Here is a 12,239-nt window from a genome sequence, read left to right on the forward strand (position 1 = left end):
AAAAGTTGTCAAGGACTTCATTCTTCTTGGATCAACTATCAACACTTAAGGAAGCAGCAGTCAAGAAATCAAATGATGTATTGCATTAGGCAAATCTTTTGCACAAGACCTTTTTAACGTGTTGAAGAGCAAAGATGTCAGCTTGAGGACTAAGGAGCTCCTGACCCAAGCCTTGGTATTTTCAATAACCTCATATGCATGCAAAAGTTGGACAGTGAATAAGGAAAACCAAGAAAAATTGATGCTTTTGAGTTATGGTGTTAGAAGAGAATATTGAAAGTGCTGTGGGCTGCCAAAAGAACCAATAGATCTATGTTGGAAGAAGTGCAGCCAGAGTGCTCCTTGGAGGCCAGGATGGTCAAACTTTGTCTCTCATACTTCAGACATACTGTCAGGAGGGACCAGTCACTGGAGAAGGATGTCATGTTGATAAGGTGGAGGATCAGAGAAAAAAAGTGAGATGGATTGGCAAAGTGGCAGCATCAATGGGCTCAAGGATGGCAACAATTGTGAGGTTGGCCCAGGATCAGGCAGTGTTTCGTTCTGTTGTGCATAGGGTTGCTATGAGTTGGTACCGACTGGATAGCACCTAACAACAACAACAACAAGTAAATACTTTTGAAGAGAGATTTTTGTGCATTTGTACAACCACTTCCTGTAGAACAAATTGTTACAAGTAAAATTTCTGGATCACTTTATATGCACTTTAAATTTTGATTAATAATTCCATAATTTTTTTGGATAATTCTGAAAAAAATATTTGTATCAAGAATATCTATTGAAAAATTCCATTCAGATATTCCATCCAATAGAAAGGTCTTTTGATTTTTAAAATTAATACGTGTCTTGCACTTGGCATGTTTCAGGGTGGCATTAATCAAACGAACATAGACTGTAAGTTAGTGTGAAAATAAATGGGGGCAATAAGATAATGAATCTTCCTTAAATATTCAAAAAAATGAAAATGAAACACTGTTGATGTGTATGTACATGGGATCTCTGGTTAGCAAAGGAATTTGGAATGTTTTTCCAACAGTTTAATATAATTGCTGTTGTTGTCATTGTTAAGTGCTACTGAGTCTGTTTCAACTCATAGCTAGCTACCCAGTATAGGGTTTCCCTGAATTAAAAATGAAGACTTCAGAAGTCAGAAATTGCAAGAGTCAAGTCCCAGCTCTGCCACTTATTCTTTGACTTAGAACATAGGGACTTACTATGCTCTTATCTTGCTTCTTCATCTTCAAATGACATAACAATAGTACTCATCTCCCACTGTAGTTGTGAAGGAACTGTAACCAAAGTACTGAGCACAGGCCCTGACACACTGATGGTCGACACCCCCAAAACTCTAATAGTACTATTATTATTAATCAGGTCGAATTTCTTTTTATAAGGATTGGTTCTTAGGTAAATATTTCTTTTCATTTATATATCAATTTACATTCTTTAGGGGCAGGAAAATGAAATTAAGAATAGCATGTACTCCAAAGTTAATTTCATCTTGACAAAGGAAGGAAAAGGCTAAGTAATTTACTTGGCCCCTGGATTTTTGAAGGCATTATCTCAGAGAAGAAAATGCAACAGCCTTCCCATAGCCATTGTTCTTAGAACTTACATCCCACCCAAAGTTGTCCATCACCTGCAGATTATAGTAATTTCTTATTCAAATAGCTTTAGTATATTTAGAAATGACTTATCTTTTTATTGTGTCATTTACTGGGTGGCATAATTATCATAGAGTCCTGGTGTGGCACTGTGGGTTAACATGCCAGACTGCAAAGCCATTTGAACTGCAAGTTCGGTGGTTCAAGCTCACCAGCTGCTCCTCAGAAACCCTATACAGGGTCACTATGGGTTGGAACTGACTCAACGGCACTTCACAACACAACATAATTATCACAGCACTCTGCTAATTTAAATCCTGTGTAAGGCTAAATGTAATTATTTTGCTTTTTGGTTATCGACTGCTATCCTATTCTAGCTGTCTTTAATCAAATGGATTCTACACAGAACTGATAGGGATGAGAAAGACAAGATTCAAGTGAAAAACCACTCAGAGCATGTGTACTGACTGCTGAGGGTTGGTCAGCAATGATTAATCTTGATCAATGCATTTAGAACATAAAAAATTCAATTTTCTCCAATACCTGCAGTTTTCTCTTATAATTTTGTATTGTAATAGGACAACCTCAAATTCTCATTCCTATTAAAGGAAAGAGTGTTGTTAAGTGTCATTGAGTCAATTATAACTCATAGTGACCCTGTATTGAGTTTCCAAGGAACAGCTGATGGGTTTGAACGACCAACCTTGTGGTTAGCAGTCCAGTCCACACCAAGAAAGAATAGGCAGCATTAAAGAGAGCTATGTGGTGGTGGTGGTGTGCCACCAGTTGGTTCTGACACATAGTGACTCTGTTTAGGTCACACAATTCATGTAGGGGTTAGTCATTGTTAAAACTCTTATATTTTGACTACAGTTTTGGAATTGCTAATTCACTATCCTTTCCAGGGACAAACAGAAACTGGTGTGGTGCTGTAGGATAAGCACTGGACTTCTAACTGTAAGATCACCTGCCACTTCTCAGAAACCCTATACTGGGTTGCTTGAGTCAAAACCAACTCCATAGTACTTAACAACATCAAGAGAAGGAAAGGGGAGTATTCTTATAGAAAAGAAAGATCTCTCCAAAAATGCACACTTTACCTTGGTTTTTGAGCTGTAAATCTTCTACCAGAGTTTGTAAGCTTTCCAGTCTGTTCTGGAGTTTTCTGCATGTCTTTCCTGTTGTTTCTATCGGCTGAGACTGTGAAGCTATTAGAAAATTGCTTAGATGTGAGAGTAACAGTTTATTCAAATGTTCTTCTTATAAATCTGACAACAGATTAGGCAATCTTTCCTTTAAAATAATGAAAACATTACACTTTTCCTATTTTAGAAGGAATTAAAAATGGGTTGAAATATTACAGTACTAACTTATTTGAATTTGTTTTGAACCAATCCTGTTGTTGATGTTGCTAGTGCCATAGAGTCGATTCAAATGCACAGCAACCCTGTATAGGGTTTCCAAGGAGCAGCTGGTGGATTTGAACTGCTGACCTTGTGGTTCGAAGTCCAGTGCTAATCCTCCAGCACCACACCAGGAGTCCCGACGTAATCCTGTTGATTTATATTTAACTACACAGGAGTCCTGGTGTGGCTCAGCAGTTGGTTAATGCTCTGGACTGCAATGTTAGTTTCAACTGCAAGGTCAGCAGTTCAGGCTCACCAGCCACTCTTTGGAAACCCTACACTGGGCAGCTATGGGTTGGAACTGACTCAATGGCACTTAACAACAGTATTGAATAGGATAGGTAAGACAAGCACTTCAAGTTTAAGGACCAAGAATGGTCCATTCCACCCAGGTAAACTGACACATAATTCACAATAAAAACTTAAAAAAAAAAAAAAAATAGACACTTGAGTGGGATAGGAAGGAATGTCAGGAAACATAATTAAAGAAAGCTTATAAGCCCATCTTCAGCCTATACTGATTGGAAAACCTGAAAGGGGTTCTAGAACTTGCCCAGTGAAATCGGCTTTTTGTGGAGCCTTGCAGAGTATAGGACCTTAGGTGGAATCCTGAGCCCCATTCATAACCTTGTGAGGTGGGACATTCCACTAGAAAAGACAAGCAGGCCAACCAGACTGGAACAGGTAGAACAACAGAAGATACATCTTCAAAGAAATATCAAAAGGAAAAATTCAAAACAAAAAATGACAGTACGACTGGCTACACTACAATAACAAGCAAATTGTTCACTGGGAAGCCATCAAGGCAAGCAATCAAGTCCCTTCAGGACAAACCCCCCTACAAGACTGAAACTTAAAGAGAACACATGAACAAGCATGTAAGCTTGCTGGTAACCACTTTGGTCTGCTGGTGAGTGGAAGAGGGGGAAAGGCAACAATGAAGAAATGGGCTAAGTTCAACCACATTCCATAGACTCCCATTGACCTGGAGATGAGAGAGAGGAGAGGAAGTTCTGGTTGGTCTGAAGTGTGGTGAGATCTGGGGACTCCTGAGCCCATGGACAGGGACATGGCCATGGAGGGCTAGAGCTGCTAGTGAAGCATCCAGCTGGTGTGGAGTCGGTGGGGAGAAATACAGGAATGCCCAACCTAGCAGGTGGTCCCCATTTGACCTAGCCTCAATGGCTTGATGATCAGAACTCAACTACAAGAAGATAAAAAAAGTTTTTTTTATATAGAAAATGAGTGTGGATTGCTACAATTTGATGAACTTGACCTGTACTTATGAATGTAGTGGCTCAAGATACCGATGGAGAGGGAAGGAGTCTTCACACTAAGTATCAATCCTATCCCCTCTGTGTACTGGGTGGATAGGGATGGACAACTTAGATGTTGGCTATCTAGAATGAGGGGGTGATAAAGGCACCAAGTGACTGGCTTGCAGGTTTTCAGGAGGGAGTTTAGTTTCAGAGTGTGCAGCGGAAGGTAGAGTCCCCACTGAGTAGTTTTCATCTTGTCTAGATGGGTCTGGTGAAAAGAGATGGAGATACGATTCTTATGATTCAATAGTCAGTAAATATTATCATGACTAATTGCAACTGTCACAACTGTAAAGGCAGAAGTTTTGTAACAAACAAAAAAGTTAATCTTACAGACCAGAAGCAGAGCACCCTAGGACCATCAAGGGAGAAGAGCACAAGTAGAATGTGGAACCCTACCCACAGAAGAAGCAACACCAGAGATGGAGACAGAGATGAGGACATGGAGAGAGGGAGCAGCTGAGGACTCTGGACTCCTGGAAAGAGAGAGAATGGGTGTTGGAAGCCAGGAGGCAGGCTTTCAGAATGTGCCCTTTGGTTGTTTAAATTATTATATATTCCTGAATGTTTTTGTGTACATCCTTCCATTGTCCCCTGACAAAAAAAAACAAAAAAATATAGGGAATAGAAGCAAATAATGTTAAATAATAATGCACTGAGGAGACTGTAATCTTTGCAAAGAAATGACGGTGTAAAGCCAGTGTTCTCCTTTGTAAACTATCCCTCAGTTCACAATAATAACTGGGGGAAAAAAAAAAAAAAGAATGGTCTATTACAAATGGCAGCTTTTCATATGACAGTGTGACACTCTGTCAGTTGATGATTTGGGACAGCAGGGTCTGATGTGGACACTGCAATGTTTTTACATAGGGGGGATGGGCAGGGTCCACTTTGGCTACAACCACCTGGCTGAGGGTGGTATTGCATGATGGGAGAGGACATCATGGAAGCTGACATGGCAGCAGTGGACCTGGAAGAAATGGGGCAGCAGGGATGAAAGAGGGGCTAGAAGCATGCAAGCTAGTCTATAATAAGCATAACCTACTACCTAGTGGTCGGAATTGACTTGATGGCACTTAACAACAACAACAACTAGTGGTAGAATCTTGAAGAAAACATTTGGTGACTATTTTCACTGTTAAAAAAAAGCAAAGCACCTTTTCCATTACAAATATTAGTAGAAATTATTTCAGTTCGAAGGATGAAAAATATTGAGCTTCTTAGAGAAAGATTTTAACAAAAATAACATGAAATAATGATGTTTGGTAATGATCTGATAACAGAGGGGAAGAGGAGGTGCTATGCTACTATATGTTGTTGTTGTTAAGTGATGTTGAGTCAGTCCTGATTCATGGCAACTCTGTATAGGGTTTCCAAGAAGCTGCTGGTGGGTTTGAACTGCAGATTATGGTTTGCAGTCCAGTGCTCATTCAGCACCATACCAAGTCCTAGCACAAATTAATCACAAGGTGGGAAGGAGTAGCATTGCTCTAGTCCTGCAAGAATCACCATTATACCTTAAATAATTTGATACTTTAAATTGTTTCAAATACAATATGAATAGCTTAGAAATGAAAGATATGAAGGAGGAAAATGCAGGAAAAACAGAGTTATAAAAGAAAATATATCTATCATCCAATTCTGATTTTTGTATATTTTTAGGATCTAGAAATGAGCATTTGAATTATGTTGCTATAGAAGAATATTAAAAGTACCATGAACTGCCAGAAGAACAAACAAATCTGTTTTGGAAAAAGAATAGCCAGAATGCTCCTTAGAAACCAAGATGGTCAGACTTCGTTTCCCATTCTTTGTACATAGTATCGGGAGGGACCAATCTCTGGAGAGGAGTCCTGGTGTGGCACTGTGGGTTAATGTGCCAGACTACAAAACCATTTGAACCTCAAAGTCGGCAGTTCAAGCTCACCAGCTGCTCCTCAGAAACCCTATATAGGGTTGCTATGGGTCAGAATCAACTCGACAGCATTTAACAACAACAATCCTTGAAGAAGGTAAAGTGTGGAAGGTCAGCAAAAAAGAGGAAGAGCCCAACTAGATGTACTGGCACAGCGGTAGCAGAAATAGCTTAAGTGTAACAACAATTGTGAGGATGGTACAGGACCAGGCAGTGTTTCATTCTGTTGTGCAGAGGGGTGGCTAGGAGTCGGAACTGATGCGGCCGCACCTAACCAAACATCAACAGCAGAAGTACGGAAGGTACAGCATTTTGAAAGACCAAGAACGGATCTGACAATGAAGCAACAGCCTGTCCAGTTCCTCTCTTATCAACAGGAATGGTACCATAGAGCACTGGGTTGTTTTGAGCCATGTTATGTATTATGAAAAAAAGTTTACGTTCAGTATATATGTGAGAAGGCTTCAAAATGTTTATAGAAAAATTCCATTATGTTTCATTCCATTTTTCCACAAACTTTTTGAAGCCTCTTCATATATTGATTACCTACTTATTATAGATCAGGGGTCCTGATGTGGTGCTGTGGGATAAAGCACTGGACCACAAGGTCGGTTTGAACCACAAGTTCGCCAGTTCAAACCCACAAATTGCTCCTTGGAAACCCTATACAGGATGGCCCTAAGTCAGAATTGACTAGAGAGTACTCAACAACAGCACCAGCAGCATTTGAAATCAAATCACTCTCCCCATGTGTGTCAGCTACTAACAAACCTACAATTGTTTGGATGTTTTGAAAAGTGTTATTTTGACAAGTGTTATTGAATTGTGTCCCTCCTCAAAAATATATATACCAACTTGAGTAGGCCATGATTTTCAGCATTATATAAATAGTGTCCATTTTATGATCTATGTCATTATCCTATTGTAAATCTTAACTATGATGAAGTTAATAAGGCAGGAATAGAGGCCATTATGCTAATAATTAGATTAGGCTGTATGCTGAGTCAGTCTCTTTTGAGATGTAAAAGTGATTAAACAAGTGAGCAGTGAAAGAAGAGTCAGGAGTGAGGAGTCCTTCTGACATGGGGTCCCCGGTATGGAAGACACGTGGAGATCTCGAAGGAATGCTAGGCTCGCAAATGTTGAAAGGAAACAAGGACCTTCCTCAAGGAGAGAACGCCTTCTTCTTGAGCCAGTGCTCTTAACCTGTGAGAGGATACACTGCTGTTTGTTAACGCTATTTCTACTTACAGTGGCACTTCATACCTGTGTGTAGTGAATTACTTGATATGGCTCTTCTAGCCATAGTCTTTGTAATTCCTACCAAATGACTGGGAGTCCTGGTGTGACACCTTAAGATAGGCATTCGACTTCAAGGTTGGTTTGCACTGCAAGGTTGGTGGTTCAAACTCACAGATGCTTCTTGGAAACCCTACACAGGTTGCTATGAGTCGAAACCGACTTGGGGGCAATTAACAACAATAACACCACCAAATGGTTGAGCGGGACTATGAAAATGCAAGGTGTTTGTGGCCCACCTAGGGGATTGAATACTTGCTCATAATATAAATATACTGTAAGACACCTTTGTGGGATAGGATCATGTAAGTGAGGTATATGGGACATTAATGAGGGGATTGGTTAATTTTACCATCCTGCTAGATTGAAAATGAACCAATTCAGAATCAGAAAGGGGAGCTTCCACTTATCAAGAAAGAAAGGCCAGGAATGAGCATGCCCTTTGGACCCCATAATTCCTGAGCTGAACCAGGACCAGAGAACTGTGACACTAGAGATAGCAAGAAATGGCAGCAGCAGAATGACACCTCCAGGACAGAGCAGGGGGCTTCCTGACCCACAGAGAAAGAAAGCGGGTTCTCTTCAGGCAGGAGACTTGCTGGTAGAGTGGATTGTCTGCAGGCATTTAATTGCTGCTGTTGTTGATAAGTACCCTCAAGTCAGTTCCAACTCAAAGAGACCCTGTATAGGGTTTCTGAAGAGTGGGTGGTGGGTTTCAACTGCTGACCTTGCAGTTAGCAGTCCAATGCTTATCCTGCAGTGCCACATTAGGACCTTAATTAGGGGCAGCTAACACTGCTAACCCAGGGAGCTAGGGCTGAGTGCCTTTGGGCTAAGGCTTACTGGTGGGTGCTGAATTTGTAGAGTTACATTTGTTCAAGAAGGGCAGAGGTCAAGGGGCTATGGAGCTGAAAGGCTGAGAGTTAAAAGAACATTGTAATTAATACTTGCCCAAGCAAGCCATGGGTCCGAGTGCCTGGGCTGCCTGAGAACACGGCTGAGAGGAAGGAGGCTGTCCTGAAGGATATCCTGAGTGTTCCTGATCTTCAATTGTAACCTGCCTGTGCATTTTGTGTTGGCATTGCAACAGATTATCAAACCCAGCAGACTGCTGCAGGAGAGACAATCAGTGTTAAATGAGTAAAAAGGTTGGAGGATGGCAGCATGTCTGACCTCTGCCATAGGAATTGGCCTTGGACTGATGCAGATGGTGATGCTCCTCCTCCCACCTTGTTAAATTAGAGTAGGTCAGATGCTACCCCATGCATGACATTTTTGTAGTAACTAAGAAAAAACATTTTCAAGATGGACGCTTGTAATTACAAAAGCAGAGACTGAAAGCCAGTCATGATTTTGAGAAATGTAACTAAGAAAGAAAAGTTAGTCACAGCATTCAGTGGCATTTAGTTGCTCATCTGGCAGCCACAGCATTTATTCATATCAGAGAAAAACACGGATAATATATACATATAGTATCTATGTGCATATTTAGTAAGGTGTGTATACCTATTCAATATTTATACTTATTATTTAAATAAAACTCACTTAAGTTAGGCAGCATCAAATAGTGCTTATATATAAAAACCGTATTCATTCTGAATATGGAAAAGCACTTGTAATTCACCAATGAATCGAATCAACAAAATCATCTCATACTCACCTTTGACAGAATCAGGTGAATGAACAGGTTTGGTGGATCTGTACTGTGATGTGGAACCTACTGAATCTTCAACTGAACTAGTTAGGAGTGAATGCACTGGAGACTTCTTGGAAGAAGAAGTATGGTATGAACGAGAAGCTGAATTTTTCACAGATGGGCTTGCTGAAATTTTGCAAGGACAAAAGTAAAAAAGGTGTAATTTTTTTAATTAAAAAAATTAAAGAGCATACTGCACCTCGTAACAATTGAGCTTTCATGAGAAACTGTTCCCAGTAATAAGAGAAAGGCTGACGCGGTAAATACCTCAGGCTTTGGGTTAGAACTAACCAACAGTGAACAGGAGATACAACTGCCCTTGGAGGTCCTGAGATCTAAATTCACACTGATGGAGTCCTGGTGTGGTGCTGGTGTAAGATCAGCACTGGACTGCTAACCACAAGGTTGGCAGTTCAAACCCACCAGCCACTCCTCAGACATTCTATACAGAGTTGCTACGAATCAAAACGGACTTGATGGCACTCCACAACAACAGATTAAAGGGATCTGGGATTGCTGGTGTTCTCAGCTCTCTCATGAATGCTCTCTGGAAGAAGGGCACCTCATTCTAAGCCTCAAATTATCTGTACAATTTCACACATAATGACATTCACACACACACACAAAATCAGACATGTGAGGAGACACAAAATCAAGAGAAAAAACACAGATAATGTCCAGATAAATGGAGTTATCAGTGCAGCTTTTTTTTAAAAAAACAAGAGAGGACACATAATGAATAAAACAAATACATTATACAGTAAGTTAAAAGATGACTGGCTAAAAAAAGAGGAAAGAAGAAAGGAAGGGAGACATTAACATGAGGTAGTGAAGGTAGGTCTCATTGAGAAGGTGATAGCTGAGGAAAGGTTCTAAAGGAGGTAAGGGGCTACCATGAGGATGGAGCAGTGGTGTAAAGGCCCTAATGTGGAAGGCATCTGGAATGTTCAATAATGACAACGAGAAGGCAAGGATGATAAAATCAGAATGAAAGAAGAGGGATGGGGTGGTAGAAAACAGAATTAGAAAGTTAATGTGATCTTTAAGACTGCTCTAGGGACTCTGCCTTTTGCTCTCATGTAAATAGGAAGCCACCAGAGGGTTTTAAGCAGGCCCCATTTTTGTACTTTTGCTGACAACTCACCTGTAGAGGGGAATGTGAAGCAACTAGAAGGGTCCTCTATGTCTCCTGTGTGTAACGTGGCTGGCTCTCTGGAAAGGCAAGTGGAAGGGGAGTCATGTCAGCATTCCATTTCACACACATAGCACATTAAGGTTTATGGACAGAATCAAAAGTGATGACTTACAATATAAACTCAAAATGATAAATACAATCATAACTCTAAACTGCAGATGGCCTAGCAGACCCTACTGAGAAAGAACCAAAGTTGTATGTCTTTATGCATTCAATATCCATAAAAATTTTGCAGAATGTAAATACATTGTTGTTGTTGTTGTTAGGTGTTGTCAAGTCAGGTTCGGCTCATAGTGACCCTATGTACAACAGCATGAAATACTGCCCAGTTTTCTACATCCTCACAATTGCTGTTACACTTGAGTCCACTGTTGCTCTCTCTGTGCCAATCCATCTCATTGGGGGTCTTCCTCTTTTTTGCTGACCCCTCCAACTCACCAAACATGATATCTTTCTCCAGGGACTGGTCCCTCCTGATAATATGTCCAAATTATGAGAGAAAAAATTTTGCCATCTTGCTTCTAATGAACATTCTGGCTGTACTTCTTTCAACACAGATGTGGTTGTTTGGGCAGCCCATGGTACTTTTAATACTCTTATCTAACACCTTAACTCAAATGCATCAATTCTGCTGCAGTCTTCCTTATCCATTGTCCATCTTTTACATGGATATGAGGCTACTGAGAATGCCATGGCTTGAGTCAGGCATACCTTAGTTCTCAAACTGACATTTTTGCTCTTGAACAAAGCAGATTTGCCTAAAGCAGTATGTCATCTATTTCTTTTTCTTTTTATGTTTTATTGTGAATTATGTGATAGTTTACATGGAAGAACATTAGTTTTGCATTCATCCTATCGTATAGAGTTTCATCACCATGGTTACAATGCCTTCCATACATCATCAACCAACCACAGGGTATACCCTGCAAGCCTGCCCCTTCCACTCCCCAGTCGTCAGCACATAGCCCCTCTCCCTCTCTGTGTCTAAAGTCCCTAGCTGCTCCATCTCTCCACAGCATTATTTCTGCCTCCATCTCTGGCATCACTGCTTCTCTTGGTAGGGTCCTGCTCTCTGCTCTTCTCCCTTGATGGTCCCAGGGACCTCTGCTCCTAGACTGCAAAGTTAATCACTCCCCTTTTTGCTACAAAACATCTATCTTTACATTTCCAACCCTCACAATCAGTCCTGATAACAATTATTCACTATTCTATCACAAGAGACCTATCTGTATTTCCTTTCATCAGCTCCGTCTAGACAAATTGGATACTGCTCAGTGGAGATTCTACCTTCCTCCACGCCCTCTGGAAGTAGGTTCCCTCTTGAAAGTTTATAAGCCAGTCACTTCTTGATGTTGAAGCCCCCCACTCCCATTTTGGGTAGCCAATGTCCAAATTGTCCATCCCTGTCTACTCTGTGTGTGGAGGGGGTGGGAATGATTCTTGCTGTAAAGATTTCTTCCCTCTTTTGAGCTATTGCATCCATACGTGTAGGTCCAGTTCATCAAATTGTATCAGATTACACTTTTTTTTCTTCTTTTTCTGCTTGAGCTCTGATCATCCAGTCACTGAAGCCAGGTCAAGTGGGTATTATTATGAAGCAAGTGTGGGTGTTTGGTGCATAGGCCCTCCGTTCTTATCAGCTGGATGCTTCATTCTCCACTCTAGTCCTCTGTGGCTATGTCACTGACTCTGGGCCCAAGAGTCCCTAGGTCTTGCCACACTGCTGGCCAACCAGGTCTCCACCTGGGTTCACAGGAGTCTATTGAACATGGTAGGGCTTAGCTTGCAGCTTCATTGCTGTTTTT

The 12,239-nt window shown here is 40.8% G+C and overlaps 1 protein-coding gene across 1 annotated transcript in view; it reads right to left on the reverse strand.

Moving 5' to 3' along the window:
* CCDC158 (coiled-coil domain containing 158) overlaps positions 1-12,239 on the reverse strand; it is a 116,570-nt gene that overhangs the window by 1,742 nt on the left and 102,589 nt on the right. The window contains exons 21-23 of the mRNA XM_006871582.1: positions 10,384-10,451; positions 9,204-9,365; positions 2,705-2,812 (exon numbers count right to left, since the gene is read on the reverse strand). Coding sequence (XP_006871644.1) covers positions 2,705-2,812; positions 9,204-9,365; positions 10,384-10,451 — 338 coding nt within the window. The remainder of the gene's footprint in view (positions 1-2,704; positions 2,813-9,203; positions 9,366-10,383; positions 10,452-12,239) is intronic.

The sequence above is a fragment of the Chrysochloris asiatica genome, unplaced genomic scaffold (assembly GCF_000296735.1).
Source record: "Chrysochloris asiatica unplaced genomic scaffold, ChrAsi1.0 scaffold00169, whole genome shotgun sequence".
NCBI lineage: Eukaryota > Metazoa > Chordata > Mammalia > Afrosoricida > Chrysochloridae > Chrysochloris > Chrysochloris asiatica.